We start from the raw sequence: 16,512 nt of genomic DNA, 5'->3' as shown, positions 1-16,512 counted from the left end.
AAGTCAAGAATAGAAAAGTCAACAAAGCAGACACCTACTAATTTGTAGATCTTGTCAGCTACCAGCTGTCAGCTCCTACCAGCACACACTTTCCATGTGCCTCTACTTCTCTCTTCCTTGCTCATGAATACCAAGAGAGACGTCTTTAAAGTTAACATCCGCATGGAAACTTGGAGCTGGAAGGTGCCTTGCAGTCACCAAAGTCTCAAAATATGTAATACTGATGGAAGAAAGCCTAAGAGTTTCCCGAAAGACCTCCCCAAGGTCCGGTGACTGAAGAAAGTAATGACTGATTTTATAATTGAATGGCACAAGTGGAGAGAGTATCTTTCATTTTCCTCTCCTTGCTCTTTACCTCCTTCTTCTGTGTATAATGCTGCATATCTTATACATTGCTTTGTGACTATCCTTATAGTTTGTATCCTATGCATATACTCTGCCTCCACACTAAATTGTGAGCTCCCGGAGGCATGGTATGTGCCTATGATTTCATTTCCCCCATTGCCCTGCTTATATCAGGCATAGCTCAGTGTCTATCAAGTATATAGACCTAGCTAAATTCACGTTGATATCCTGGAGGAAATAGAGTTTGATGTGAGTGTGGGTTTCACGGCAGGTAAAAGACCTGAAGGTTCTTGGGAAGCAGTTGCCTATGACCTTGGCCTCTCCTTCACAATAGGATTCACAGCACCTCTTGGAGAAAAGACACGCTCCGAGTGATGGAGCGCTCATTAGAGGAGAGACTCCAAATGCAAAGACAGTCTACTCCCCTGTCCTCGTTAGGAAATGCCCAAACCAGGATAATAATAATAAATGGGCATGTGTCACAGATCTACTCGGTTTCCCTCTAGTTCCTTCATTTTGTTTTCTTGGAGTAATACAAAGCAAACTAAGGTCTAAACACTCAGGTTTGGTTACCTACCTACCTCTCCTAGGAAAGTCTCAAAAATGCAGAGCGTGCTTATCTCTTTCCCAACTCGGAGACTCCAGCTGCACACACTAGCCAAGTCCTTCCTGGGGAAAGATGCAACCCCCTCACCTCTTCCTTTTTCCCTTTTCAGCCCGGTTTCCAGTCCCTTGTGCAAAGGCGAGGCATGCATATTTTAATATGTGCACAGGCATATAGTCGTCCTTAACTTCACTCCTGTTAAACAACATTATGTCGTGTGCACAACAAGTCACAGCTCCGCTCCCTGTTCAAGATGCCTTTTGGTCAATTATGGTGACAAAAGCTGAATTTTCCCCTATTTAGGGGGACAAAAAGAAGGAAAGGAAGAACAGAGCCTTTCCCCCCACCTTCCGTTTGGCATAGATCGCCTTTTTCCAAGTGTTTCCTCTTTAATTATGACCTGTTCCCCCTCCTTCTCCCCCCGCCCCAGCTTCAGTGAAAGGAGCCCTTCTGTCACTCGTCACTCGCCCGCTCGCTTTCTGTGGGAGGAGCCCGCCGGAGGGAGCTGTGTGCCTGGGCTGCCGACAGCCAGAGAATGGATCTGCTCCGAGAGGGGACGCTGCTGACGATCCCGGCTTCCCGAGGCGGCTAGAAGCAGGCAACTTGTCTCGGCTGGCCGCTGGTACCCGGAGGCACGGAGAGCCCGAGGCCGCCCGGAGGGACCGACGGACAGGCAGATGGTCGGCGCGAGCCGGAGAGGACCGCGGTGGAGGCTGAGCACCGCGAGCCGCCGAGGAAGAGAAACTAACTGCCAACCCAAGTTGCCCGGCCGGCTCTCCCTCGCGGCGCTGAGGAATGAGACCTTTCCAGCTCGATCTGCTCTTCGTCTGCTTCTTCCTTTTCAGTCAAGGTAGGATCTGCGCGGCTGGAGTTGCGAAGAAAGTCGGCTGGGTTGTCAGGGCGCGGGAGGCTGAGGGCAGGAATGTGGGCAGGCTTCGGAAACTCGTCTGATTGATGCTTCTCTCGTTGCCCGGCCGAGATGCACTGGCATTGCTTCTTTGCCTTTGAAAATGCAACAAAATGGTACTGTTTATCCTCTTTGGAAGGAAGGGGTGTGGGAGGGGGGATGACTTTCTCCTCTCACTTGTCAACATCCAGCTCAAACTGTCCAATGCAAATGAGTTCTTTATGCTCCCGGTATATTAATTAGGCAGTATCTACGTGGATATGCCGCTCTGAACTTCTGGGCACCACCTCTCCGTCAGACCCGGTTGGAGAAGGAAAGGATGGGGAAGGAGAGCTGTGTTTAGGTGGATCTTGCAGCTCGAATAAGGGCTGACTTGCCTGAGCGTGTTGAAAGCGAATGTGTGCCTTCACACAGTTCAGAAGGGGCTGCAATGACCGAATGTACCGCGGGGGTAATTTGCAGGGGCTGGGAAAAGCTTGTAAAGAGTTTCATTGAATTTAATCGAGTTCTCTGAATAAGACTGAATTCTGAGTCCTACACAGCACTAGATTCAGGGTATAAAATGAAATTTCGCCCCTGGTGCTGTTTCCTTTCGGCAGCCTAGCAGGGGCAGAGAGGCTGGTGGACTTTCCAAAAAGAACTTTGCCACCTTTGGGCTCCCTGCCACTGGTGGGGCTGGTCGTGGTGGAGGGAGAGGAGGGGAAATTCGGGAGAGGGATTGTGAATGCCTACTTAGCCAAGGTATCAAGAGTCACCTGTGGAACTGAGTCCGAAGGGGAGAAGTAATCGGTTCCTTCTCACTCTTTTGGAATGCCAGTGCTGCCTCTGCCAACTGAGGCTGCATTTGTGCCAGCCAGCACAGCTCTGGGAGGGACCGGGCTCTCTCAGAAAAATCCACAACAGAGCACGTCCATCTGTTGATTAAATGAAGGGTAAAAGTTTTCGAGAAAGCCGAGCACCGCCATGGGTGGCTGGCTTTGCAAGCAAACAGCATGTCTGCCTTTCTTTCCCTGTCAGGGAGAAGCCAAATGTAAGCAAAACCCCACGCCTCCTTCCTCAGCATTTCCACTGGTGCTTATGGTCGCTGCCGATTTTTCCCCTTATCAAACTTTGCTTATGATCATCCTGATTAAACTCGGGGTGCCCTTCCTCCATACGACTGTGTATCTTCCTATGCCTGTATATCATTATAATGTGTACACACACCCCCCCCCCAGGTATTCATGTGGTTGTATGCGTCTCACTGGGGCTCCCTACAGCAGCAGGAAGATAAATTGCCTCCCCCAGAGTTTTCAGGCTGAATGAATAAGAACTCTCTCAGAACACTGGTATAGAAACAGTTTGGGTGCTATTACTATTTTTGTGAGATTACCCTCTTTCTTGGATCTGTTTGTGCTTGCTTATGGGCATACACATACACACACACACTCACTCCCATTCTCCTTTGCCTCTTACCAATTCACTCAAGAAGTTGCATGTAGAATCCCTGAAAGGAGGATCCAACCATCCCCCCATACACATATTCATGGGACCAGTGCACGTTTTAATCCATCTTTTGTGTTCTTAGAAGCTTGAGCCGCGACTCTTCTCTGGATTGGCATAAGAAGCCTATAGGTGTCTAAGTGCCTCTCTGGCTGTCTAAATCATCACAGTGTGCATATTCCACTTTGCTTATTCCTGTTTCAGTGCGGAGCTATTTCTTGACTGCCTCATATGAATCTTTAAATATTTACCTATGGAGGCTAAATGCTCTGTTTCATCTACCCTTAGCCCTGAGGGCACTAAGAAGAAACCACAGCGTCATGCAATTCATAGTTCCTCGCCATTCCTGAGTGTTCTGAGCTTGGTCACCACTGCCCACCCTACCAAATGGAGATGCATAGTCCGCGGGACTCCAAAACAGGTCTAAAGAAAGACAGTGAGACCAAAGTGGACACCAGTCAGAATACCCTACATCTCTGGACACTGAAGCTCCCTTGAATAGACAGTATCTGACTATAGGAATTAAGGGTCAAGTGGGATGATGTTTTATCAACTTCATTGTGATAGAATATCTTTTAACTTGATCTGTGGACATTTATTTTAATGTGGATGTTGTTTTGAGTGTTGAGAATTCCCCAGAGGATTCTATTTGACCCTCTACACATGTATGCTTAGTTCGTATATTGTGTCCAGCCCCTACCTGGTGCCATATAGTTATCAAGTTATTGGATAGAGCATTCCACTTCCAACAGATCATGAGAGGACTTGCCCACAGGCTCTAGATGGTGCCTGCTGTCACCCCCGCCTGAGGTTGCACCCCACCTGACCTCCCCGCCTCCCACATGCTCTTCCTTCTGGGATGCTCTCCAAGGAAATGTGCAGAGACTCGGGGATGGCCCTCCACTCAGGGAAAGCAAATGTCCAGGGTTCTTTTTAGGGCCTTATCTGGCACTCTGGTGACACATCCATCTGCTGCCGCAACCTCTCACAGTGGGAACCTGCATGTCATTTTGGAGTTTCTGGAAACCCAATTCTCATGCTTCCTGCTCCTGATTGTGTTACTTCCAATACAGAGGGAGCGCTCCAACAGTGCTCTGAAGACTTCAAAAGTAAAACATTTAGATAAACTCTTAAAGTCCATTTCAATCATCCTTTCTCTCCTAATTTGTCAAATATTTATTCACCTTTACTTTTTTTCATAACCCTTTAGAGAGTGAAATTAGGTATAATTAATGTCCATGTATGCTATACCCCTATTCTTTTAAAGTTTGGGCTTTTCGTGTAGATTGAGATTAAATATTTATTTATCTTTCTTAAGGTGGCAGTAGAAAGGCCAAAATGACAGTCCTCTGTGTCCGCCCCTGCCAACGTCCCTGGGCCTGGCTCCCCACAAGGAAATGGAGAGCTGCCAGTGTGTACTGCTTATGGGTTTCTCTCTTGCTGGGGATGCCTCTTCCTTCAGCTGTCAGGACCGTGTGCTTTGTATAGAGAGGGATAATGTCACAGCACAATTTGCCTCCTGCAGAGAAGAGGCATGTTCTGCCCCTGGGTGAAAAGGAATTGATTCTCTTATCATCCATAAACTTAGAACTTGCTGTATTTTTTCCCTTTATCATTTCAGTTTGCCCACAACTATTTCCTTCTGTGCCCTCCTTCATCTTCAACACCCATCCCATCCAAGCCTGCAGATCCACATCTTAAGTAGCTTTGGAGGAAAGATGTTCTAGCAGGACAAGTTCTGAGACAGTTTGGGGAGTGTGTAGTGGGACAAACTCGGTGTCTTCCACTTCAGGCACTCTGAGGAAGGTGTTCTCTTCCTCACTTTCTGATGTTTTGTGTTCCCAGAGTGTCCTGTTCTGTCTAGTAACTTTGTGGGTCTGAAAGTTGTAATTCTGGTGAACTCATATCTCTTGTTAGGTTTACATGTGTGCCATGCTGCTCTGCATATGTTGGAGTGAAAGTAAAAACTTGCATCTTCCTATCAATGACACCCCTGAGGTGAGGATTGATCTAGGGTCTCGTCTCCTATAGGAAAGAAACTAAGCAACTTGCTCTCCTGACTTGCTGGCAGGAATCACCAAAAGGGGCTGTCGGATGGCCATCAGAGGGGCAGAGGTTCATGGTGACATGAATCTCCAAGGGAATAGAAGGGCATCAAGCAGACAGAAGGATAAAATAGAGTGTGAGTAGAGAGAGTGGACCAGGGCGAAGAGAGCCGTGGGGTTGACGGGAAGCATGGAAAGGGAGGAGCAAGTGCAAGAGGGTTTCACTGTCAAGAAGCTCCCTTGGGAGGGGGGAAAGGGGCAGCAGAAGATAGCATGAGCCCGTCAGAGGCCGCCAAAGAATGGAGGGGATTGTAGAGGGTACAGGCTGAGAAGACATTCGAAAAGGAACTTGGGAGTGAACAACAACTTTGGAAACATTTATCCTTACCCAGAAATGTCATATAACACAAGACGAGGCAAGTAATAAGTGTGATGCTCCCCCCACCAGCACCCCAAGTGGTGTGACGTCTTGTCTAGAGGAGGAAGAATCGCTTCTTTTGTCCTGGAAGGTCAATGCATCACTGCCAAGGGTGTGAGACGACTTCTTTCACAAATCTTCTGGGTGAGGGCAACTGGGACATGGCTGTTGGGCCTGGGAGTGGTCACTGTATCTGCTGCCCAGCAGGGAGTTCTCACTTGCCAGGCAGACCTATTGAGGAGGGAAGAGAAACTCTCCACAGGGAGAGGGGTGTGGGGTGGGGTCAACGCCTTCACACTGCACTTAGAGGATACCACGGGGCCTCCCTCTTGGCTTACAAAGGAGGATCTTGCTTGGAACGTGGCAGCAGTGAGCTAGGCATGGTACCAAGGAGCAGCTCCGCCTGGTGTGCCTATGTTGGTAGGAGCCAGGGCCAGCAGGAGACCGGGTGGAGCAGGGGATTAGGCCTGAAGATGCAATTTTTCTTTTTTGTTCAGCCCAGTGGGGGTGACTTAGGCAGTATTATATTGCAGACCCAAAAAAGCACATGAATAATCCAGAGTGAATTCAAGAGATTTCAATAGCAAAATAATAACAATACTAATGATACCTTTGATTTGCAGAGTACTTTTCTTCCAAGGAGATAAAAAGATAAACTGTTTTGGAAACATGAACACAGAAAAGAAAATTGCCTTTGATGGAGGAGTGGGGAGGAGGGCCAAGAGCGTTCATTTTAGGGTCTTGATGTAAATCGGGGGTGGGGAGGGAGTTCCGTGGGCATAGGCATCATTTCTCAGCTACAGTCCCTATTCTTCTAAAATGTTGAAATGACTTTTAGGTGAAAAATTAGTGCAGGCATTTTTAATAGAGGTCAACCTAGGAACAGTGGGGCACTGCATTCCTCCTGTGCCTGGTAACAGGGAATTTGAATTCAGCAGTGGAGAGGGTCAGTAAGATGGTGAACAGGCTGGAGTCCACGCCTGGACTCTCACCACCACAGCGATGCTGACTTGAACAGTGGTTCTTGGAGCAGAGGGATTGCGACCCCAGTTTTCTCCCAGGCCAGTGGACACCCCAGCATTCACGGAGCAGGGGTTGGCTGGAGCTGCTGCCCTAGGGCGTGTCTGCTCCCTCGGGTTTCATATCACATCCCTGCTATCCACAGGGAGTGAGGAGCAAAGCCAGCACAGGATACCCTGTGCCCAGGTTGTGATAGCTTCACCGTGAATTCCAAACGGAGTGGGATTTTATTTCCGGTTAGGGGAATGATGCAGAGTCTACTGCACTGAGACACAGTACTGTTCCATATGTCATCGTGTGCCATCTTCTTTTCCCCAGGGGAAAGCCAGAATCTACCCAGTTAGTTGTGCACGTCAAGTAAGAACATAGATACCTTACAGATCACTGGAATACTTCTCTCACATAACGCAAAGAAAGCTACGTCCTGCTTTCTGCCAAACTTGAGGATTAAGCGTAGAGGGGCTTCAGCATGCCACGCTATCTCAGAACCCACACTGTTGTCACAAGAATGAGGATCTCCACCACCACATTTAACACTCACTTTCATTAACTTTCTGCTTCTGACCCACTGAAGGAGTTAGGGATCAAACGTTATGCTTTTTTTCTTTTCCTCCTCTCCCAATGGTAAAAATGGGTATTCTGGCTGTATACTTCTAGAAGTCAGTAAATGTCAATACTGGATAACTGTTTCCTTTATATCACTGCAATTTAGTATAAGCTGCTTGGAAACATGTCTTCCATAAGCACACAATGTTTTCGTTGAGTACACAGTCAAGACCACTATGAAGATTAAATAAATGTCAGCTTTCCCTGGGTACATTGGTGACAAGTTAAAGCCATGGAAATAGTGGCCAGCTTGGTGAATCCTGCTCCTTGCAGAGTCATTCTGGTGCAGCCCTGGCCAAGACATGGAAAGTGGGAGGTAGACACCATCCATCTCATTTCTGGAAATGAAGGCAAAGAAGTGGCCAGTGTTGGCCTCTCCCCACATGTCCTGGGGCGGTTTTTCCTGGCAGTCTAGAAGCCTTACCATGCCCTCTCCATGCCTCCTCCCATCCGCCACCCCACTCTGCACACACTCACCACTTATTGCTAAAGTGTAGTGATGTCCAGAACTTAGAACAAATCAGCCGTTTTCCTCCAATGGGAGGGGAGCTCTCGCTCTGATCTTCCACCTGGTGCTGGTGTCATCACAGGCAAGTGAAGTAGATTACCTGAGGCCGTTTTTTGTCTTTTTATAATTGAAACTAAAGCTGCAGTGGCATACTTTGTCAGTATTGAAAGGATGTGTGTGTATCAGGCTGAATTATCTAGATGGCTTGCTTACCTGGCCTGTGTTCACTGGACAGTTGTGGCAAGTTCACGTTCTTTCTGACTTATGCCTGGAAGACAACATTTGAAACCTGACGCTGCGAGTTGCAGCAATGACAACCAAACATCACTTTCTCCATCCCACACTTTTTGCCCAGGGGCTCCGTATAGTCTGGTGTCTCAGAGGGCCATGTTTATTACTCTTTCCTTTGTGATCAAATAGCATTTATGACACTAAAGCTGAGCCCTTGGCCGCTCATGGGGGGCCTACTATGTGGTAGGCACTGTGCCAGGGGCTTTTGATGCAAAGATGACTAAGACCATATTTCTGCCCCAGGGGAGCTCACAGTCCAGTCGGGGAGCAGACACTTTGACTCAAGGCTACAATATGACAAGCTCAGAGCTGTCAGAGAGTTTTGAGAGCAGCAGCAATGACTGAGGGCATCAGAAAAGGCTGCGCAGAGGAGGTGACTTGATTTTAAAGGCTGTCTAGGAGTTCTCCAGATGAAGGGTGGAAAGAGTGTTCCAGGTTGTGCCTTAGAGTGTGTGCAAAGGCAGGAAGGTAGGACAGAATGAGGTATGTTCAGAAGCAACCCGAGTGTGGGTGGCTGGAATACCAGTGTGTTGAGGAGAGTGGGAGAGGAAGCTGGGGACGGGAAGGGGCAGCTTGTGAAGGGTCGTACATACCATGCTAAATGTTTTGAAAATGGATTATCAAAATTAGGTCTATTCTTTAGAAACACTGTTAGTAGCTTATGGGTCTGTAGTCTTCTCTATACCATGGGTTCCATGGATCGAAAAAAAAGAAGGATCAAGATGTTATTGGGCCGGCCCTGTGGCTTAGTGGTTAAGTGCGCGCGCTCCGCTGCTGGCGGCCCGGGTTCAGATTCCGGGTGCGCACCGACGCACCGCTTCTCCCGCCATGCTGAGGCTGCGTCCCACATACAGCAACTAGAAGGATGTGCAGCTATGACATACAACTATCTACTGGGGCTTTGGGGTAAAAATAAATAAATAAAATTTAAAAATTAAAAAATATTAAAAAAAAAAAGACGTTATTCATTCTTCTTGGCATTCCCTGTGTTTCACATGGGGCTTAAAAAAGTACAGAATTGAATGGAAATATACTTGCTCTTTCCAGCTCATCTTCCTTCATAGCTAGTGTGTAAAGCAATGGAAAAGTGAGCCAGAGAGTAAGTATGGAGGAACTGACCTTAACTGTTGGTCTATGTTCCAGAGGGAGGGCAGAGAAGGATAACAGGTAGACGTAAGAGTGATGTGTTAGATAGAGAATGTGGCAGGGAACACGGAGCATGCAGAAGGAGGGATGGCTGAGTGCACACTGGATGGTTAGTCGGATGGAGGGCACTGAGGAATGGGATTTGCCAGTTTCTAGGGCTTCTGGAAGGTTAGTCAGAGAGGGAGGCAGCTTAACATTGAGGATGAATGGTAACCCAGAAAGAGAGAGAAGAGCAAGGATGAGACGTGCAAGAGATGCCAAGGGACATTTTGCTGATGATTTCTTTGCTGTTCTCAAGAGGAAGCTAAGCTACACTAGCTTTGGGGAAAACAAGGTTACAAGCTAAGTGATTCTACTCAGAAGATGTTAGACATGTTTACAAGTCTCCAGCACCAGGTAACCTTTCATTCAAAAGTAAAGAACGACATCGAATCCACCCATGCATCCCACACTTTGGCCTACTTAGGAATTGGTGGGGGCTGGCGGGACGAGCTCAGTAGTGAAGCGAAAACCTCAGTTGTTCTGCAAGAAATAGGCAGTGACATTTCCAAGACTGTCCTTCTCTAACTCTAGTGTCTACAGCTGGCCCATTGAACAGTCTCCTATCACTGAAAGTGTTCTGACTAGGAGTGGAATTCGGGCCAGCAAGAATGGAAGAGTCAATTCGTCAGAAATGGATTGAAGAGTAGACTAGATGACTTCCAAATCCTCTCCAATTCTAAGATTCCCTGAATATTATCTATTAGCAACAATCTACTTATTCTGGATAATAAATTCCTAGAAGGTCAATGATGTATTAGAGATCTCTTTGTCCAGCACATTTTCTTGTAGGTGCCAGGCAGATTCTTTTGGTTGTCGGTGGTGGTAGTGGTGGCAGTAATAATGTTCTTCTCTTGATGATTATGTTGATAATTAGCATTTGTATAAAGCTTCACGTGTTGCAGAGTGAACAAGTACTACTTCATTTCATCACCGTGGTAGCACTGAGAGGCTGCCATCCTCACTGTCGTACTCTCAGAAAGCTTGTGGTGCCTGACCAAAGTCACTCCCAATCAGGTTCACTTTTCCATGCGCCTTGATGCTTCTCAAGATGCCAGCAGATCCAGTTGCTCCAAATCCTCAAACTGAAAAATGCATGAGATCTTAAGCTGTGGCATAAACGAGTCATGGTCTTATAATCTGTGGGAATCTCAGTGTCTAGGCATAGAAGAGGGCTTTAGGGGTTCCCCATGAAAATTGGGGAGCTGACCTTTGAGCAGTGACCCTGCATTGTAGCTCTGTCTCTTTCTGATCCAGACTCTTCCTGAGTTGGTTCCTTCACTTCTCTGGCATTCAGCTTTACCTTGAGGGCACATGGTCCAGGGGAAATCACAGGCCAGCCTTTTGGACTAAAGAGCAATCAGGAGATGTTGCTTGGGTAGCTCCTTTGGTGGCCCTTCTGACAAAAAAGAAAAAGAAAGAGAGAAAGAAAGAAAAGAAAAGAAAGCAAGAGCAGGGACTTTTCTTCTCTTAATTGGTCCATTAAAATATCCATTTCTTTTATCCCCCTGGTGCCTAGCACGCTATTCGGGACGTAGATGTCTATGAATAAATGTTGAAATAGTGAATGAACTGTGAGGAACAGTGAAAGGAGGAGGAGAAAGCTGTGCTCTGACGTCACCACGTACAGATGCTGAGAGGGCTCCAGGAGGCAGAGGAAAGAACTTGACGACTCAAAGTGTGGTCTTGCCCTGTAGGAAGTTGTTCCTCTCCGAGGAAGGCCCTGAATGACCACTGGGTCACCAGGAACACTGCCAAGAGAAACATCCTCTGGCAAGCCACCCACTCTTCAGTTTCAGCAAGAAACAATCACGTCCTTCTGTTCTTCAATGCATGTCAGTTCCCGTTTCTGTCAGTCACCTGCAAATGTCACAGGTGACTCAGCTCTGGTGCAGTGTGACAGTCCACCTGTCACCCCTGGCGATGCTGGGAGCTGTGACAGCTTGAGACTGACACTGGGACCTTGTTGGCTCATCATGCAGGCATTCAGAGGACAGAAACTTAGAGGTCTTTCTTGGAGACCCATCCCGGGTGACACACAAGAAGTGACTGCCACCCTTCCCTGCCTCACTGCCCTCATGACAAAGAAATTATTAATTAATCTCAGTGGCTTTGTTCTCCATATCCTAAGACCTGCGCTCTTCCCCACCTCGCTTAAGGGCGCTGGGGTCTGCCCCACGTCCACAAGGAGTCCCATTTCATCAAGGAGCTGGACTCTGAAGCCTTTTTCTTACATAGGATGCTGCACCTGTGTGAGGGCGACTGCGGAGTGAGGGCCTGCTCTCTCCCTGGGACCACATCAGCCAGGAGCTGGCCGTTCCGTGTGGGATATAAAACCAGGGGAGCCCTGCAGTTCCTATGTCCGCCTGATGGTGGCAGCAGCAGCGCTTGCAAAGCCCAGGAGTGAGCCGAGAGCCAGAGGCCCAGGGAGGCCCCTGAGTGGTGGAAGAGAGCTGGGCTCTGGTCAGGGTGCCTGGGTCCTTCTCTGCCCGACAGCAGGGCTGGGGCAGCCGAGCGTGAGGCAGGGGGCACAGGAGGGAGAAGCAGGCCTTCTGGGTGGCGTCACCTCCTGCGGGGGCTCAGTTCCTTCCTCCTCCTTCTGATGATGTGAGGGCAGAGTGTGAAGGGGACTGCCTGTGAAGAGTGGCAAGAGGTAGATGGGTACAATCAAAAAGGCGCAAGGGGCTTGAAGAGCTACAGCGAGAGGGAGCCAGAGAAACTTCAGCTAGCGTGTGGGTTTTCCTGGGGCGATGTCTCCCTGGGGGTGATAAATGTGGCAGTTCTCCCCAGGAGGGTGGCTGGCAGCCAGGAGTCCCCTTTCTCCCCGCGAGCCCACTCCCAGGCCTGGGCCCACTGCCCCTCTCCCAGGTATTTTCCCCTTTAATGATCCAGGACCCAAAATTTCTGCGGCTGCTCCCCTCTCATGCTGAAAAAGCAAAACAAACAGATGCTAAAATTAGTCCTCATTATTCCTGATCTCATGGGCAGGCTGAAGAGGTGCTCCTCTGTTTTCACCTGTGGACAGAAACAGGCACCATTAAAACAAATCACCATGAGCCTTGGCTGTTTGTTTGCAAGTGCATCTTTCCAGGCAAGGTGACCAGTTCCTAAGGCAGGCGCTAGGCGCTGATGCCTGCCCTGTGCTGTGTAGGAGGCAAGGTGGAGGGGCCCTCTTGGCCCCAAGAACGCCTCACATCTTCCTTTGTCTCCTAGGGGGTGGCAGCTCGCCTTTTTCATCTTTTGAGAATTACCAGTGAGATGTTTCTAAGACCCTGGGGTCAATCTCTGTGCAGCATAGACTAAGATAGTAGGACATAGGATGAAGGAAGGGGGAGGCCATGATCGGAGCAGTCCGCTCCTTGTCTGCTCTGTGTGGCCTGAGTGGCTGGTAGAATGGCCGTTTCTGTTGCTGGAATCCATCAGACATTATTGGATCATTCTTTAGGTTTTGGTTACCTGTAGGATTTTAGACGGGTTTTGCTTAAACCCAAGCAGCTTCCCACACCTGACTCACCATCAGAATGCTTTCTCAGGAGCAAGGTGAGCTGCAGCCTGCCCAATCCGTCCGTCTGTCCTCACACTGTCTGTCTTTCTGGGGGTGGGGGTGGGGGGCAGTGGAGTTGAAGAGAAGGTAGGATTGCTCTGTCCATTTTACTAATAGTTCCATTTGCAATGGCAAGTGACTTCTTGAGCATCTCATGTCAGAGATGAAAACTTTTTTGCACGAGGCTTGCCAAACCTTATTTCAAACTGTGGATTCGATGCTACACAGGTCAGGGGGAAAATAGAACAAGATAATTTGAGAATTTGCTAAAAATAATCGAGACTGAGCTGCTCCACCTATAAAAAGCTGTTACACCAACGTGGTGTGTGCTGTGGGTCCTTCCTGGCCCCTTGACTTAGCCGCCTGCTACCCTTTCTCCTTTCACAAACACAACCTTCATTAGTGCTTTGGGATTCCTTGATAGAAAGCTGAACCAGGGAGATGGGAAATGGTGAGAATAGAAAAGAATCAAGCCCATAACATCTCCATTTGCTGGCCTCATCGTGTTTCTCTCCACTACGGACGCCTTGTGGTTTCTGGATTGGAGGCAGCCACGGGGAGGTGTTATTGAGACTATGGCCAGGCCCTCTGCAGAGCTTCGCATGCGTTCCCCTATTTAATCCTCACAGCAACCTGATGGAGCAGGGATTGTCATCCCCATTTGCCAATGAAAACCACTGTGACTCAGACAGACCCCGTAACCTGCCCAGTGGTCTCACAACTGGCACGTGATGGAACCGCCATTCAAACACCCATGTGCAGAGCCCCGTTCCCTGCTGCCTGTCCCTGCAGGAGGAATTCCCGCCACACCGGTGCTCGACAGCTGTGTGGCTGTCAGTAAGTCACAGAAGGCCCTGGCCTGGCCTATGTTCCTCCTCCTCCTTAACTTGTAGGGCTTGGGAAGAAGAGCTGATAAAAATGGAAGAAAACATCTCCTGGAATACAAAAGCAAGTAAGAATTCGGGAAGCTTTGCTACATGGCTGGCAGCTGCTCTTTACCTCCTCAACCTAGCTCCGGTTTAGCTTAACATTTGGAAAGTCAAATACTGATTTCTTAGCGAGAATCCATCACCACCTAACTTTCCTTCCACGGGTTAAAAAAAAAACTAAAACCTCATTCTGCTTAGGGAGAGGTTGGCCTGGTGTTAGCTGTAAGAACAGGGCTACTCTGCTTAAAAAGGCGTTCCAGGACATCAAAACCCTCCCTTTTGTCAAGTCTAGAATAGTAAAAATGTCAAGAGACCATATGGTTCTGAAATGATTAATAGTGATCGTTAGGGAGAAATAGAAAGGCCTCTTGAAATGTAGGAGAGGCCGAGGCCGCTCAGCCTTCGCTTCCCCTCACTTTGGCTGCAGCAGGTGCATCTTACCTCATGTCAGAAATCATTTCTGAAGATGGCACGTAGTTACCGAGGCCAGGCTTAAAATCGTAATATTGCTTTAAGATAGTCACTTATGATAAACTAGCAAAACATAAAAGTTCTTTGAAGTTTTCAAAGCTCCTTTAGATCGAATCAGAGGAACACAGGAAAAATGCAGGGCAGATAGATCTCCACATGGAAGACATGCAATTCTTTCTCTTTATTCCAAAGTCTGAGCCCCTCATGGAACACACGGATCATATCGGCAGGGCGTTGTCAGCCGTTGCCAGGGCTCCAGGTCCACTTGGAGGCCCCTTTCTCTGGGCATGAGCTCTGCTTTGGGCTTCCTCTTCATCAGGCTAGAGCAGAAGTGTTCAAAGATAGAAATCCATACTTAATAGGTGAAAACACCTGAATGTTGAGCTGATCAGAATCAAGAAATACCATCCAGAAAAACATATTAGTTTCCTCCCATTTTTCTGCTAATAATAATAATACATCTGCATTTCCCTCTCATCATCAACAGACGTTTATTTTCTAAGATCTGTACCAAGGAAAATAAAAAATATATATACTGCTGTATTTTTTAAGTTCAATTCTCTTAGTCTTCTGACATTGTTGAAGTCAGTCGCAGTCTTCCTATGTTATGTTATGTCATCTACCTTCAGCGTTTACACAGTCAGGGCAGGAATGTTTCTTAAGGGCCATATGAACTGAAAATAGTATTTTCTAATCCAGGTATGAATCTCCTTGACACCAGGCCCTTTTGCTCCCTTTATTGACTAGTGTTCAGAGCATTTGCATGTCCACCAGGCACCAGCACGTGGGGCATGGAGGCCACAGCTTCCCTCTCAGTAAAGATTGCGATGCCTTAAAACAACCGGTTAGGAGAGACTTGTCCAGAGAAAGAAAACAAGTTTCTGGTGGGTGCATCTGCCGGCATGGGAACGCCTGCCTCTGCTCTGCCTCCTTCCTCTGCCCCCAGTTTGTAGGATTGTGACAATGTTCCTTTTCTTGGTTAATTTCTGAGCAGATGATGGGGCTGTGGGAACAGCACGCAGTGAGGGTGCCTAGCACAGTGACTGGAACAAAGTGGGTGCTTAATAAATATTTCTTCAACTAAAAAATTATATATCAGATGCAATTCCGTATTAGACGTAATTCCATATTAGGCGTGATATAAACTCTACCAGATTTGCTCATTCACGATGGTGATGGGAAAGGCATCTTAGCAGGTCAGTATGCACCCCTACCTCTGAGCATGGACTTCATCTCTGTGTACCTGACAGGTAACTGTTTCCTGTATCAAAGGAGGATTAGGGCCTTAAGGTGGTCCCCAGGTTATTTGAACTCATGGAGTCTTTATCACAGTGCTTCTCAGAGTGTGGTGGGCAGATCAGCAGTATCAGCAGCTTTAGGAATCACCTGAGAAATTGTTAGAAATGCAGAGTCTCCGGCCCTTTTCTAGGCCTCCTGAATCAGGTACTCTGGGGCTTGTCCCAGCAGCCTGTGTTTTAAGAAGTCTTCCAGCTGATTCTGAGGTACACTTAATGCTGAGAACACTGTTCTATCCCCAGCTCCTCTTTGCCACACCTTGCTCCCCCCACGTGAATCCCCCTCATATTAACGTGGGGTGTACAAGGAGTCTGAGAGCAGTTTTAACCAGAGGAGTTGAGGTGACTCGTGGGACCTCTAAGAGTTTTCACGTCACGTTGTCTTAGGATGCCTTGTGCGGTGAGGATGGACTTGGGAATGACTGAGTGGGTCTTGGGCACAGGAAACCAGACGTGGGAGGAGGCCAGGAACATACAGTTTGGAACGTGGCGACACCGCCGTCTGTCACTGACATCACCGCCTTCCTCGCAACTGAGGAGAGCTGAGAGTCCCTCCTTTCTGTGTGACTGTCACCCTGTCCCACCTCGGGAAAGCCTAGGAAAGCCATGTGATCGCCTGTGCCGACAGGGGAGAATGCCACTAAGAACGGCCACAGGTTTTCTTCCACCTGCACTTTTGAGGGTTTATTTAAAAGTCAGGGCTGTCCACCAGATGCCCATGTCCGTAACGGATGGATTTTCTGCTTTGTACAGTGAAGAGATTCAGAATGTATATAATAATGCACCCCGAGAATTCTTGTTCTTTTTTAAAAAAAATCTTCAAGGTCAATACAACCACAGACGTTGGTATTCACTTCATTGT

The 16,512-nt window shown here is 48.0% G+C and overlaps 1 protein-coding gene across 1 annotated transcript in view; it reads left to right on the top strand.

Annotated features, from left to right (window-relative positions):
* KIRREL3 (kirre like nephrin family adhesion molecule 3) overlaps positions 1–16,512 on the top strand; it is a 532,888-nt gene that overhangs the window by 1,207 nt on the left and 515,169 nt on the right. Inside the window, exon 2 of the mRNA XM_087433920.1 lies at positions 1,380–1,799. Within this exon, the coding sequence (XP_087290046.1) occupies positions 1,745–1,799 (55 nt within the window). The 5' untranslated portion in view covers positions 1,380–1,744. The remainder of the gene's footprint in view (positions 1–1,379; positions 1,800–16,512) is intronic.

Source organism: Ceratotherium simum, chromosome 7, assembly GCF_057802395.1.
Source record: "Ceratotherium simum simum isolate JZ-2026a chromosome 7, ASM5780239v1, whole genome shotgun sequence".
NCBI lineage: Eukaryota > Metazoa > Chordata > Mammalia > Perissodactyla > Rhinocerotidae > Ceratotherium > Ceratotherium simum.
Note: the sequence above shows the minus strand (reverse complement) of the source record. Positions and strands in the feature narration are given on the sequence as shown.